Raw genomic sequence first — 11,702 nt, forward strand, 5'->3', positions numbered from 1 at the left:
AAACTGTAACTCCCCAGAAAAATCTTACCACAGAAATGTTAAGTTAGAGGCTACAGCTCGCTATCGTCTAATACCTAACAACTGGGAAGTTTCAACTGCTGGAGGCTTGCCTTGAAGGAAGATGCTCCCATGGGATTACACTATTAGCACAGGAATATTTCAGGAGAATGAAGAAAATACAGAGAGAAGATTCCCGGTCCAGGAATTTGCTTTCCACTCTGTGGAGAGCTTCAGGTGCTCCTCAGCACATACACCATAGACAGAGAAAAATCTTACATGTGCTTGCACACACACATAGGCACAGAAGCCCCACATAACTTCACTCCTATACCACACCAAAATACCCTTGCTTTTCAACCCCAGGAAAAGCACGTCCACATAGTACCGCTCGCTCTAGTAAATAAAACTGCATTACATCCAATTACCAAACCCATCTGCAGCACTAAACAATTTATGGGTCAGGAGGGGAAGGGGAGAAGAGACAAAACCGACTTGGACGAGAACAGAAAGTATACATGCACTTTTGTGAACTCATGAGGCTTGCCCAGTTGCATTAAGGTTCTGGGACACAACCAGTTACAAACGCTCCTTAAACGCCAATTCAGGTTAACACAAAGATCTCAAAGAAGCAAAAAAAAGTTACGCAAGATCAGTCTAACTCGGCTCTCGTCTCATTAGCTCGTACCTGACAGTACAGACCGCAAAACCTCTCTGAGCGGCATCCCCGAGGAAAGCATTGCTGCTTCTGCACTGGCTACCGACAGCCTTTAAATCCCTTTAGCCGGCCAAGGGGTAACAGAAGCTGGAAGAGGACGGTTAGATCCCTAAAATAAGGACAGTCTGATAGGTACTGTGCAAATATATCAGATTTTATTACTCTTTTATGGAAATAATAACAGACATTCAGGTAGAAACATATTAAATTAACGCAGTCAACAGTTTAAATGCAAAAATAAATATAAAGTCCAGCAGCTCAACGCATCTAAACCAGCTCATTTCTCCTAACGAATAGAAAAGATTTTTTTTTTTTTTTTTTTTTTTTTTCCGCGCGCGTTCGTCTTTTAAACGGGAGAGTTTCATACAATCGAATAGAAACGAAGGTACAAGCGCTTTCTTAGAAAACATCCCGACCCGAGACCCGGCTGCCCGGGGACGGTTCCCTGCAGCGGAGCCCAGTCCGTGCCGCTGCCGCCGGGTCGGACCGAGTCGGACCGGGTGGGACCGGGTGGGACCGAGTCGGACCGGGTGGGACCGGGTGGGACCGAGTCGGACCGGGTGGGACCGGGTCCCGCCGCCCTCAGAGGGCCGAGTCCGAGTCGCTGGAGTCGAGGCTGTTGCGGAGCCGGCAGCTGCCGAGGCGGTCCCGCTGGAGGCTGAGGTTCTGGGTGCTCCGCCGCAGGCACTCCAGCGACTGCAGGAAGGATTTTTTGGCTTTCTCCTCCTCCATGGGGGACACCCCCTCCTCCTCCACCTCCTGGATCTCGTCGAAAGTCACCGGCTGCGTCTTGAAGCGCGACTGCCGCGGCCGCCGCAGCTTGCCCTTGGGGGTCTTGGCGGGGCGGGCGGGCGGCGGGGGGAACTCCTCGGCCGCGCACACGAAGTGGGGCATCACCGCTTGGTAGCTGGAGCAGACGCCCAGCAGCTCGGCCGGTTTAGCGGCCATCCTACCGCCCGCGGGACCGCCCGCCGCGGGGGCCGGGGCCGGGGCCGGCGGAGCGGGGTGCGCCGCTTCGGCCGTACCGCTCACCGAAGCTCCGACGGGTTTACCGAGGACGGACGGCGCCGAAAAGTGCGGTACGGTCCCGTCCGGAGAGGTTGCGGTGCGGTGCCGGGAGCGGAGAGACGCGGTGCCGGGTGCGGTACCGGGAGCGGAGAGACGCGGTGCCGGGAGCGGTGCGGAGCGGAGCCGCCGCTGCTGCTGCTGCTGCTGCTGCCGCCGGCGGCTCCTCGCCGCCGTTATATAGACCGGCGGTGCCCCCGCGGGAGCATGCTCAGACAAGCAGCGGAGCCCACTCGCGGCGTGTCGGGCGCTTCCCTTCCGCCTGACGTCTACCCCGGTACCGCCGCCCCCGGTTCCCCGTCGTCGTCGTGTCGTGTCCCCCCCCCCCCCGGGTCCCCTTTCCCCCGGGGCATCCCTGTGGATTGCTGAGCCGCAGCGGCAGTTCGGCTTTCCACATCTCCCCTCGCGGCTTTGGTTTGGTCGGTTGGTGTTGGTTTTTTTGGGGGGTTATTTTTTTACCAATACCATCGTTTCTGTGGCTGGAAAAGAATACTAACAGACCGGGCGGCTTTCAGCAGGGATGGCTACCGTCAGAATAACTTACACGCGGTTCAAGGCAACCCCGAGGCAAGCCCGAAGCGGAATACCCTAATGCTACAATGACCCACGTTGAAAGTACCGACATCGCGCGGGATGCTCCCACGCAAGAGACCATCAGCAATAAGGGGTTAAGCAGGACTCAAGACACGGGGATCTCATTCCCAATTCTGCCACCTCTCATGTAGTTTAAACGCCTGCCTCAGCCTCCGTTTTCTTTCCTTTTAGAAGGATTCCTAAAATTTTCCATTCCCCTGTGGGCTCTGTAACACTTCTTCGACGCGATGCGGAATCGCATCCTCAGACAAAAAAAAAAAAAACCCGGCATACGACTATTACTGAGCTGAAACAAAAGCTTGCAAATTAATGACGGCTGGGACCACGCTTTAAAGCTGTGCGTGACAAGGAGTCTCAGTGATGGAAAAACCCAACAGCGTAAGAAAAACATATGATAGGAATAGGAAAGGAGCTAGAAGGAAGCGGAGTAGAAGAGCACAAGGGAGGAAGAGCCTGAAACGGTTAGTCTGTCCCCTCTTCAGGGCTAATGTTAGACTATTCCCATAAAGACATTCTCCAGTATAGCTTCACCCACTCGAGGATATTTTTGAAGCTTGGTTAGGAACTGGGAAGGAAGCAGAGGCTTAGCAACGGCATCGGGAATCCCGGTCTGTGCCGGCGAGGGGGCAGCGTGCTCAGGGCCCCGAGGTTTGCCAAGCAGTCGGTGGCCCCGTGCTCGGTGTGCGCGCCCGGCACAGCAGCGCGGTGTAGAGGTACCCGGGGCACCTCCAGCACCAGCCGGTAAATTAGCCCACAGAGAGATCTGCGCTTCTTCCCCCAGCAGCCCTGAGTCCTGTGCCCAAGCTAGCACGTCTGCAGCTAGCTTGAGTTTATTGCGTTTTGCCATAAACCACGTTCTTTCTGCAGAGGTAGACAAGCGCTCTGAAAAAAACCCCAGCTTACATCCAGCACACAGAAAGGGACTTGATTTTGAGACCTCACCATCAGAACGTCTCAGCTTTGTCTTTGGGTAAAACTCGGGACTAGTCTCTCCTCTGCCTTAGCAGTGGCGACGTTTCAGGACTTGCCCTGGAAACAAACCCTTGTAATGACAGCCCTCTCTCAAACGGGATAAAACAAAACAAGAATACAGCTCTGGGAGAGAGGGGACCGGCGGCACTCGCTAGCGTGTTTCCAGAAGGCTGGCTGCTTCGCCTCTTGCCAGCATAAAAGAAACATGAAGAGCCTTCGCTTTATGAAGCACCTGGCTGCAATCTCTCAGCTCCTTGGCTCCCCGAGGCAGCTTTAGGGCCAGGTTCGGTTTGAAGCCTTTTTACTGGGAGATACAATTAGCTTAATAAGGGAACAATTTTCTGTTTGGTCAAACTGAATCATTCCAGCTTGGAGAAGGCTGTGGTTTTTTACTGTTGATTTTAATGGCTAAATTTAGCCCATACAGCCCTTACTGCAGTACGACGACTTTCTCTCCAAGAGCCCTATTTACAACAGGTTTTATTCCCGACGACTTGATTCTGCAGCGCGGCGAGAGCTGAACTGCGTTTCCTCGGCACGGTCCTCTAAGAAGACGAGCCTGCAGAACGGCGTGGAGGACTCCTGGGGCTGAGCTTGTCTATCCTGCAGAAAGAAGCTGTGGGATGACATAGGAGCCTTGTTCTGGCGATGGAGAAAAGCACCTCACATTCCTATGAAGCAAGGTAAATTTAATCCGCTCTAGCGTAAGGGGATCCATGGTTCTGCCAAAAAAAGGCCAGTTGACTTGGTATCTGAAATTCAACACACGCATCCCCAGTCCAAACTGCCCGTCCGGTTTCATACAGAAAGTTCAGCATGAGGGCAAACCGGTTTCACTTCAGGTAGAACGAACATTTAATTCCCTCACAATTCTGATTATAAAGTGCTCTGGGGAATTTCAATGCTGAGTTGGAGCAACATCACCATGGTAATAACCAGAAGGCCTTAAGATTTTATTTGAGACAATTCAGAAAAAAATATCCTGTGACATAATCCCCCAAGTTAGGTCTGCAATGCGCTAATGTAAAAACTATATTTACTCCAGTGGTTTAAATCATGACTTCAGTCTCGGTTGCTCCCGGTATTGAAATGTGACCTCATGGTATAGATTACAGAAGCTCTCTGCCACATGGGTCATCAGAGCGGATTCAGTCCTGCATAGTACAGGGCTGAAGTCATGTTGTACAGAGGCTGGAGGGAACCTTTACCCGGGGTTAGGAACGTTTCAAATGCTGCCTGTTTTACAGAAAATACCCACTCGACAGCTGTGGGGCCCTGGGAAGTTAAAATGCCAGGAGAAACGACTAATGCTGCTGAAACAGCACCACGGACATTAGTTTTTATGTCATCGGGTCACTCATTTAACAATCTGACTATAGGCAATACACACATAGCCTATTAATTATTATTCCTCTTGCTGGCTATCAGATTGAATGCCACAGAAGGGAAAGGAAAGAGCAAGAAGAGGAGGGGGGCAGAGAGAGAGATCCACCTCTTCCTGTAGGAAAAGAAACTTTTGAAAGGCCAGGGCTTTCACAGAAACCACCTGTAGTTAGGGAATCCCAGCGCGGATACCCTGAACACTGCGGTTCGTGCCCCCAAAACGGAGCGGTGCGGGACGAGCTGCTTCCCAGCAGGATGCCTTAACCCATCCCCAGCAGGTGGGTTTCAAATCTCCTCTGAAAAAAATACTCGAGAGCAAAACCTGCCTCTTGCTGTCCTGCCCGGTGGCATTTCCCTGTTCCGTACGGACAGGCACCACGCAGCACCTCGTGCTGCGCATCTCGACTCGGCATTCTGCTCTGTGAATTAATTTCCATGAGGAAACGGGACGGGGTTGCAGTTCCTTCTCCGCTCTAGTTCACACCCTGAAACAAGCCTTTCTAAAATAATAATAAAAACATTCGGCTAAGTACAACCTAACAGATACCAGCTTATGAGTAGGAAAGGACAAAATAAACGAACAGGCAGTCGATACGAACTACTTCTGAAAGCAGAAGGTAAGTCTTCTCATCTTTTTCTCTGCGTACACACATGCACGTTCGATTTAAACCTGAAACTGTACCTTTCTGGTGGGGGAACCCAAGTTACTCAACGAGGCCCAACTGAAACCCACTCCGAGTCTGCTGCCTGGAAAAAAGCAAACTGTTGTTTCTTTCTAGCTATCGTAACAAAACGGCAGCACCACCGGGTGCCGCTTAACTCAGCAGCCAGGCCTCTCTCAAGCACACACGAATGCATTTACACCAGGGAACTGTTCGCCTAATTACTTGCAAGGGCTACGCACTCAAGGTTGCCGTATCCCTTCCCTTATGTATTTGGTTGGACATCCTTTATCTTCCTTCGCAGTGTTGCCAGCTGGGACTTCAGCAGCCTTTTAACCTTTTTTCCTTTTGAAAAAAAAAAAAATAAAGAAAAGCAAAGCCAGCCCCAGGAGCCGACTGCCTGAGGGTGATCCTACAGCAAGGATCGCACACCCGCACGCTCCCAGTCGGGAAGCCGACAGAGCGACACGCAGCCAGCATTTTAAATGCTTGATGTGTCGCTTGAAATATTTTCCTAAAAACAGATCCCTCACGTTCCCCGGGCCACGCCGAGAGGCATCCTACCCGGCAGCCGGCGGCGCAGGTGAGGAAGAAGCACTTCTCCCCTCTGCAGCAGGCAGGTATCGAGAAGGATTTAGCCACAGGATTGGAAATCTCCGTAGGCAAGAGAAGATCAGGCTTGTTCTGCAGCGCACCCTGACTCCAGCCTCCCGCCTAGCCGGGGCTCTCCTTCACACCCCGAGCACCGGGATTTTTGTCCCCAGCAGCGTGAGACGAGGGAGAAGCCCTAGGCGATGACGATGGAGGAAACTTCCCTACGGCACTTAGCGTGTTCTCGGAGGGCAGATACGTTCAGCAAGGCACCCGCGAGCGGCACCGGGAGGCTCGGGTCCCTGCCGGGCTGTTTGCAGGCAGCCTAGGAAAAATTACTTCCATGAGGAAGCTATTGCTGACTTACCAGGGAGTTGCTAGGATGGGCAAGTTCTCTGAGGGATGCTTCAAACTGGATGTGTTCAATGCATGAATTACGGGTGCGTGGAAGAATTTTTTACATCTCCCCGGGCAGTCTGCCACAGAAATGGTGCCATCTTGCCACTTATCGAGGTTTTAAGAGACTTCTCTAGACAAAATAACTTCTTAAGAGAAAAAGGTTGTCTCACTTTTATACATAACTTGGCCATTTTAGCTGAAAAATTCATTTCCAAGCCAACCTAAAGTAGCAAGTATGGGGAATTCAGCTGAGTTGTTGACTCCCAATGTTTTCTTTTTACAGATGGCTTCTCCGCACAATCCTTCCTTCCTCAGCCCATCCCTGAAACCTGGCTCCTCCTCTTCCCCGTCCTCCAGCTGCGGCTCCTGCTCCCTCGTCCTCAGTCACAGCCACTAGAGTTTTAACGGGACCCACGTGAGCCCAGGCCCACCAGCCCAGCGATGCTCGCTGGCACAGCGATGCCATCCCCGACGGCACCGCTCTCTACGTGGGAACTGACCTGGAAGAGAAAGTATTCCATAAGGCATCGTTAGCCATACAAAGTCCGAGCATTGCTATTTCCATTAAGTGTAACTATATAATCTATACATATATTTATAAAATATAAATCAATGCAATGCTGAATCATTTCAGGGGTGAGGTCACAGATCTAGGGCGCCGGAGATGTAAACCTGCCACGGATTTTGACTGCGACGTTAACTCACTGAAACCCACGTTTCGGCTTCCTGGCGAGGCGTGCGAGAAGAGTGCTGTTGTAACTTGGCCAAGGGTGGTCAGCTCAGGCTTGGGCTGCTTTAAAATGAAGACCACAAAGATCAAAGTCAGGTTTGGTAGGAAGGATGGGTAGAAATGAGGAACCCTCAGAAGCAGAGGAGCCAGCCAAAGGCAGGAGCGTGGTGAGGGTTGAGACAGGAGGGAGCAGGAGGATCAGCGGGGCCACGTGGGGCCGGTCAAGAGCAGAACCAAGGCTGGAGTAACAAGAGCAAGGGACAGAGTCTGGGGTCGACGGCGGGGATGGAAAACTCAGCCGTGGGCCATACGGCACGCTGCCTACAGGGTACGTGGCATTCGCTCCCTTCAAACCTCACTTCTCCCTGCCAGCCCGTGACGAGATCCGGGAGCAGGACCGTTTCCTTCAAGCGCTGCAAGGCGAGGATGTACCCACAGCGTGACCGTAGGTCGTGACAAACTCTCATTAATACTTGTCAGGAGCTCATGATACAACACGGTTAATGCAAAGTATTCAAAGCTCCTACCCCCTCAAATATCTCACTTTTCAGTCTCGCCTGACTTCTTATGAGCTGTGATAAATCCCGTAAAGCTTCTGCCCACTGCCATTAGGACAAAGCACTGACTAAAATGTTTGAATGTATTAATGCTCCTCACAGAAATACATTATTTTATTCTCTATATTGCATTGTTTTAATTGTAAAGTGATAGCTGAAGTGAGAAGTCAGTGCTTCAGTAGCACATCACAAGATAACAGCATTTGGCTGTCATCAGACCACTAACAATAAATGTAGCAATAAACCTCTTTGTTTTCAAAAGAGCTGCAAAATGTTCCCTGATGAAAACTGCTACATTAAATTTTCCGTGTTTGGCCTGACGGGCATCAGAAGGGATGGCAGCTTTTCCCGGCGCTGTTGCTGACGTATTAGGACATGGTGATACAAGGATACAAGATAAAAGTGTGGTTTAGACAATTGGAAACCAGTGATTGCAGAAAACTCAGCTGTTTAAAGAATGAAACTGTACTTTTATCAAATTAAGAGACTGACTCCTTTGAATAATCCTGCTGGTACAAGTTGCTGTCACTTGGAGTAAAATTAACCTCTAACCTCCCGTGGCTTTAACTGTCAAGGTATTACTATGTCTAGTTGTTACTGTGATCCTCTCAATTAAGCAGCAAAAAAATTAGGATTTCTAGTTCAAGAATACCTTTTGCAATTAATAAAACACATCCTGTCCCAGGTTCAAAAGCTTGAAAAAATGTTTTGCCCCACAAAATAAATGAAAAAAAAAAAAAAGTTTTGGGAAAAAAAACCCCCAACTTTTATGTGTGCAGGGGAGAATTTTGCTATGAATCCCCTTGTGTCCCTCCATGTGGTCCATGCCAAGCTGGTGGCCGGGACGGTGCTGATGGCCACGTGTGCTGCGTCCCAGGCAACGTGTCAGCTGCAGGAGCAGAAATGCTATCGGTAAGGGAGCGAGGAGAAGAAGATTCCCCTGGTCCTTGTCCAGGAGGCTCAGCATAACCCACAGCTATCTGAGCACAGGATGCTTGTCTTGGTTTCTCTTCTGTACCCAACTGCTGATTTTTGCAAGAGCTGAAGAAATTGAATTATTTTTTGAGACTTTTCCTATCCTCTCTCAGATTTGGACAAAACTGACCATGAACCTCAAAACTAGCAAGGGAGGGCTGACCAGCAGACAGCACGGCCACAAAGGCTCTGGCTGCTTTGGAGGTCGGGCAAAAGGGAAACCTTTCCTATGTGAGTCAAGATTAAAAAATCTTACAATGGTGCCACAAATAGGATCTTAGCACCTCTGAAGGATTTTATCTTCTACTTCCTTCTGCAGCTAAAAACACTGCAGAGCATCCAAGCATTTCAGCAGAATAAATTTCATTTTTTCCTCTTTTTAAGCCTATTGGTAAGTAATCAAGAAAGAAATCAACTGTAGTCTAGCGATTAAAACAGAAGTTTCTTGACAATGAACTATCAGACTTCAAGAACCCAAATCCTGCAGACTGCTTTTTACTCAGTCTCTAAAACTTTTGGGGCACTTTAGACAAAAATTACTACAACCACATCAGTAAACAGGTGAGTGACACCGGTTCCAACAGCTGAAGCCCTGCCTTGCAGAGGGCATCTAGTGTGGTGCTCATGCTGACAAGCAGAAAGAAAAAAAGCATAACTCCATCCCTGTTAGATCAAAGCCCGCAGCACCCAAAGCTGAGGAATGATCTTTGTAACGCTGGGAAGAAGCTTTTCTAAGATAAAACAGAGCCACTTTGGTCTCTGCAAGGGAAGTGAAGCCAGGAGTTAACTGATGAGGTGACCAAAGACTCATCGGTGCAAAATACAGGGAATTTACAGAGAAGCAGCCAATGCTCAGGCCGTTTTAGTCTACCTTGTGGCTGCTGCAGCACCAAGATGCTGCGTCCTGCGTCCAGCCCGCAGTGCCTCGCTCCATCGCCCTCCTTGTCCTGAGGCCTGGGAGGATTTCTTCATGCCGGCTTGTCAGCCTGTCCCAGGGAAGCAAGCTCTTCTCTGGCACGAGCCGTGACGGCTTCATCGCCGCTGGGGAAGGACAGGTATTGGCAAATTTTGCCTTACGCGCAGTTTGCCAGACTCCTTCCTACCGACGTGCCCCCTGCCTCCCCATCCCCGTGCAGGGGTGGGCACCAGTGCCACATCCCGGCCGTGTAACCCAGGGAGCCTGCAGCCACCCTCCGCTTCCCAACAGAAAACACCACCGGGCAATTTTAAATCCCTCTTCCATCACTCCCGCTTGCTTTTCCCGAAGAAATGAGGGGGCCTGCATCTTGTGGTCCTCCTCCTTTCCAAGCTCCCCCCCCCCCAGCTATTTCAAGCTAAAGGCATGCCATGCCGGTTGGGCAGGCTGTCTCCTCCTTGGCACAGTGCAGAAACCCAGCACGGAAGGACGCGGGGAGCTGGGGGATACTGGGAACCGTGTAAATTCTGCAGCCTAACAAACCGGGCACCAAGCTGGGACTGCGGGTTGTACGTCTAGGCCAGTACAGCCTCTGGCAAGTCACGTCTCTGCCCCCGCTTCATCTTTTGCTCTCTGCATCAAAAGCTCCTCAGGGCAGAAGTCCTCCCGCAGCCCTCCCTCATGATGACGAGGACCCGACGGCCAGTGACAAGTCACAGCCACAACTCCCCTGTGCCACTCAATGCTGGGGCTCTCTCTAGCCTGTGGGTTTTTCCAAGTGGCCTGTTTTCCACTCTTTTCTGCTTTAAAGGATCGTGCTCGGCCAGCTTACCTCCCAGGGTCAGCCGCTGCAGGGTTGCATGGCAGCCTGCTGGCACAAGGGCATTGCTGGAAACACGTGCCCAGGGGCAGAGGACTGGCACCAGTAACTCGGAGATCAGCTGGCAAGGTTTTGGTAGCAGGAGGCTACAGGGGTGGCTTCTGTGAGAAGCTGCCAGAAGGTTCCCCCATGTCCGACAGAGCCAATGCCAGCCGGCTCTGAGACGGACACGCCGCCGGCCAAGGCCGAGCCCGTCAGTGATGGCGGCAGCGCCTCTGGGAGAACAGATTTAAGAAGGGAAAAAAGTTGCAGCAGGCACAGCAACTGCAGCCGGAGAGAGGAGTGAGAACATGTGAGAGAACCAGCCCTGCAGACCCCCAGGTCAGTGCAGAAGGAGGGGAGGAGATGCTCCAGGCGCCGGAGCAGAGATTCCCCTGCAGCCCGTGGGGAAGACCACGGTGAGGCAGGCTGTCCCCCTGCAGCCCAGGGAGGTCCACGGGGGAGCAGATCTCCCCCTGCAGCCCAGGGAGGACCCCACGCCGGAGCAGGGGGATGCCCGAAGGAGGCTGTGACCCCGTGGGAAGCCCGCGCTGGAGCAGGCTCCTGTCAGGACCTGCAGCCCTGTGGAGAGAGGAGCCCACGCTGGAGCAGGTTTTCTGGCAGGACTTGTGACCCCGTGGGGGACCCACGCTGGAGCAGTCTGTGCCTGAAGGACTGCAGCCCGGGGAAGGGACCCACGCTGGAGCAGTTTGTGAAGAGCTGCAGCCCGTGGGAAGGACCCACGTTGGAGAAGTTCATGGAGGACTGTCTCCCGTGGGAGGGACCCCACGCTGGAGCCGGGGAAGAGTGTGATGAGTCCTCCCCCTGTGCCGCTGGGGGGGTTGGTAGAGAATCCGGGTGTGAAGCTGTGCTCGGGAAGAAGGGAGAGGTGGAGGGAAGGTGTTTTGAGACTTGATTTTATTTCTCATTATGCTACTCTGGTTGATTGGCAATAAATTAAGTTAATTTTCCCCAAGTTGAGTCTGTTTTGCCCGTGACGGTAATTGGTGATCTCTCCCTGTCCTTATCTCAACCCACAAGCCCTTTGTTATATTTTCTCTCCCCTGTCCAGCTGAGGGGGGCAGGGAGTGATAGAATGGCTTTGGTGGGCACCAGGCATCCAGCCAGGGTCAACCCACCACAGTAACACCCTCCTGTGAACAGCAAAGCAGCTGCACACACAGCTATAGGCAGAAACAACTTTCAGTTGAGCATCATTCTGGATCCAGTGAGCACTGTCTGTCTGGATGATCCTCTGTGGTGTGTAAGACTCTGCTCTAAGTC

At 51.9% G+C, this 11,702-nt stretch overlaps 1 protein-coding gene and 1 long non-coding RNA gene across 3 annotated transcripts; both read right to left on the reverse strand.

Moving 5' to 3' along the window:
• Positions 1-848: 848 nt before the first annotated feature.
• C2H11orf96 (chromosome 2 C11orf96 homolog) lies at positions 849-1,971 on the reverse strand. 2 transcript variants are annotated; one of them, XM_030034632.1, is made up of 2 exons: positions 1,867-1,971; positions 849-1,820 (listed from the first exon to the last, which is right to left on the reverse strand). In XM_030034632.1, the coding sequence occupies exon 2, from the start codon at positions 1,661-1,663 to the stop codon at positions 1,298-1,300; it is 366 nt and encodes a 121-aa protein (XP_029890492.1). In that variant the 5' UTR covers positions 1,664-1,820; positions 1,867-1,971; the 3' UTR covers positions 849-1,297. The 2 variants fall into 2 exon arrangements, with proteins under 2 accessions (XP_029890492.1, XP_029890482.1); XM_030034622.1 differs by lacking the exon at positions 1,867-1,971 and having other exon boundaries at positions 849-1,215; positions 1,266-1,758.
• Positions 1,972-4,275: 2,304 nt separating this feature from the next.
• Positions 4,276-7,555, reverse strand: LOC115349865. The gene is made up of 2 exons (XR_003926251.1): positions 7,087-7,555; positions 4,276-6,881 (listed from the first exon to the last, which is right to left on the reverse strand). It is a non-coding gene; the product is annotated as an uncharacterized LOC115349865 (long non-coding RNA).
• Between the last annotated feature and the right edge of the window lie 4,147 nt (positions 7,556-11,702).

This window comes from Aquila chrysaetos, chromosome 2, assembly GCF_900496995.4.
Source record: "Aquila chrysaetos chrysaetos chromosome 2, bAquChr1.4, whole genome shotgun sequence".
In the NCBI taxonomy this organism is placed as follows: domain Eukaryota; kingdom Metazoa; phylum Chordata; class Aves; order Accipitriformes; family Accipitridae; genus Aquila; species Aquila chrysaetos.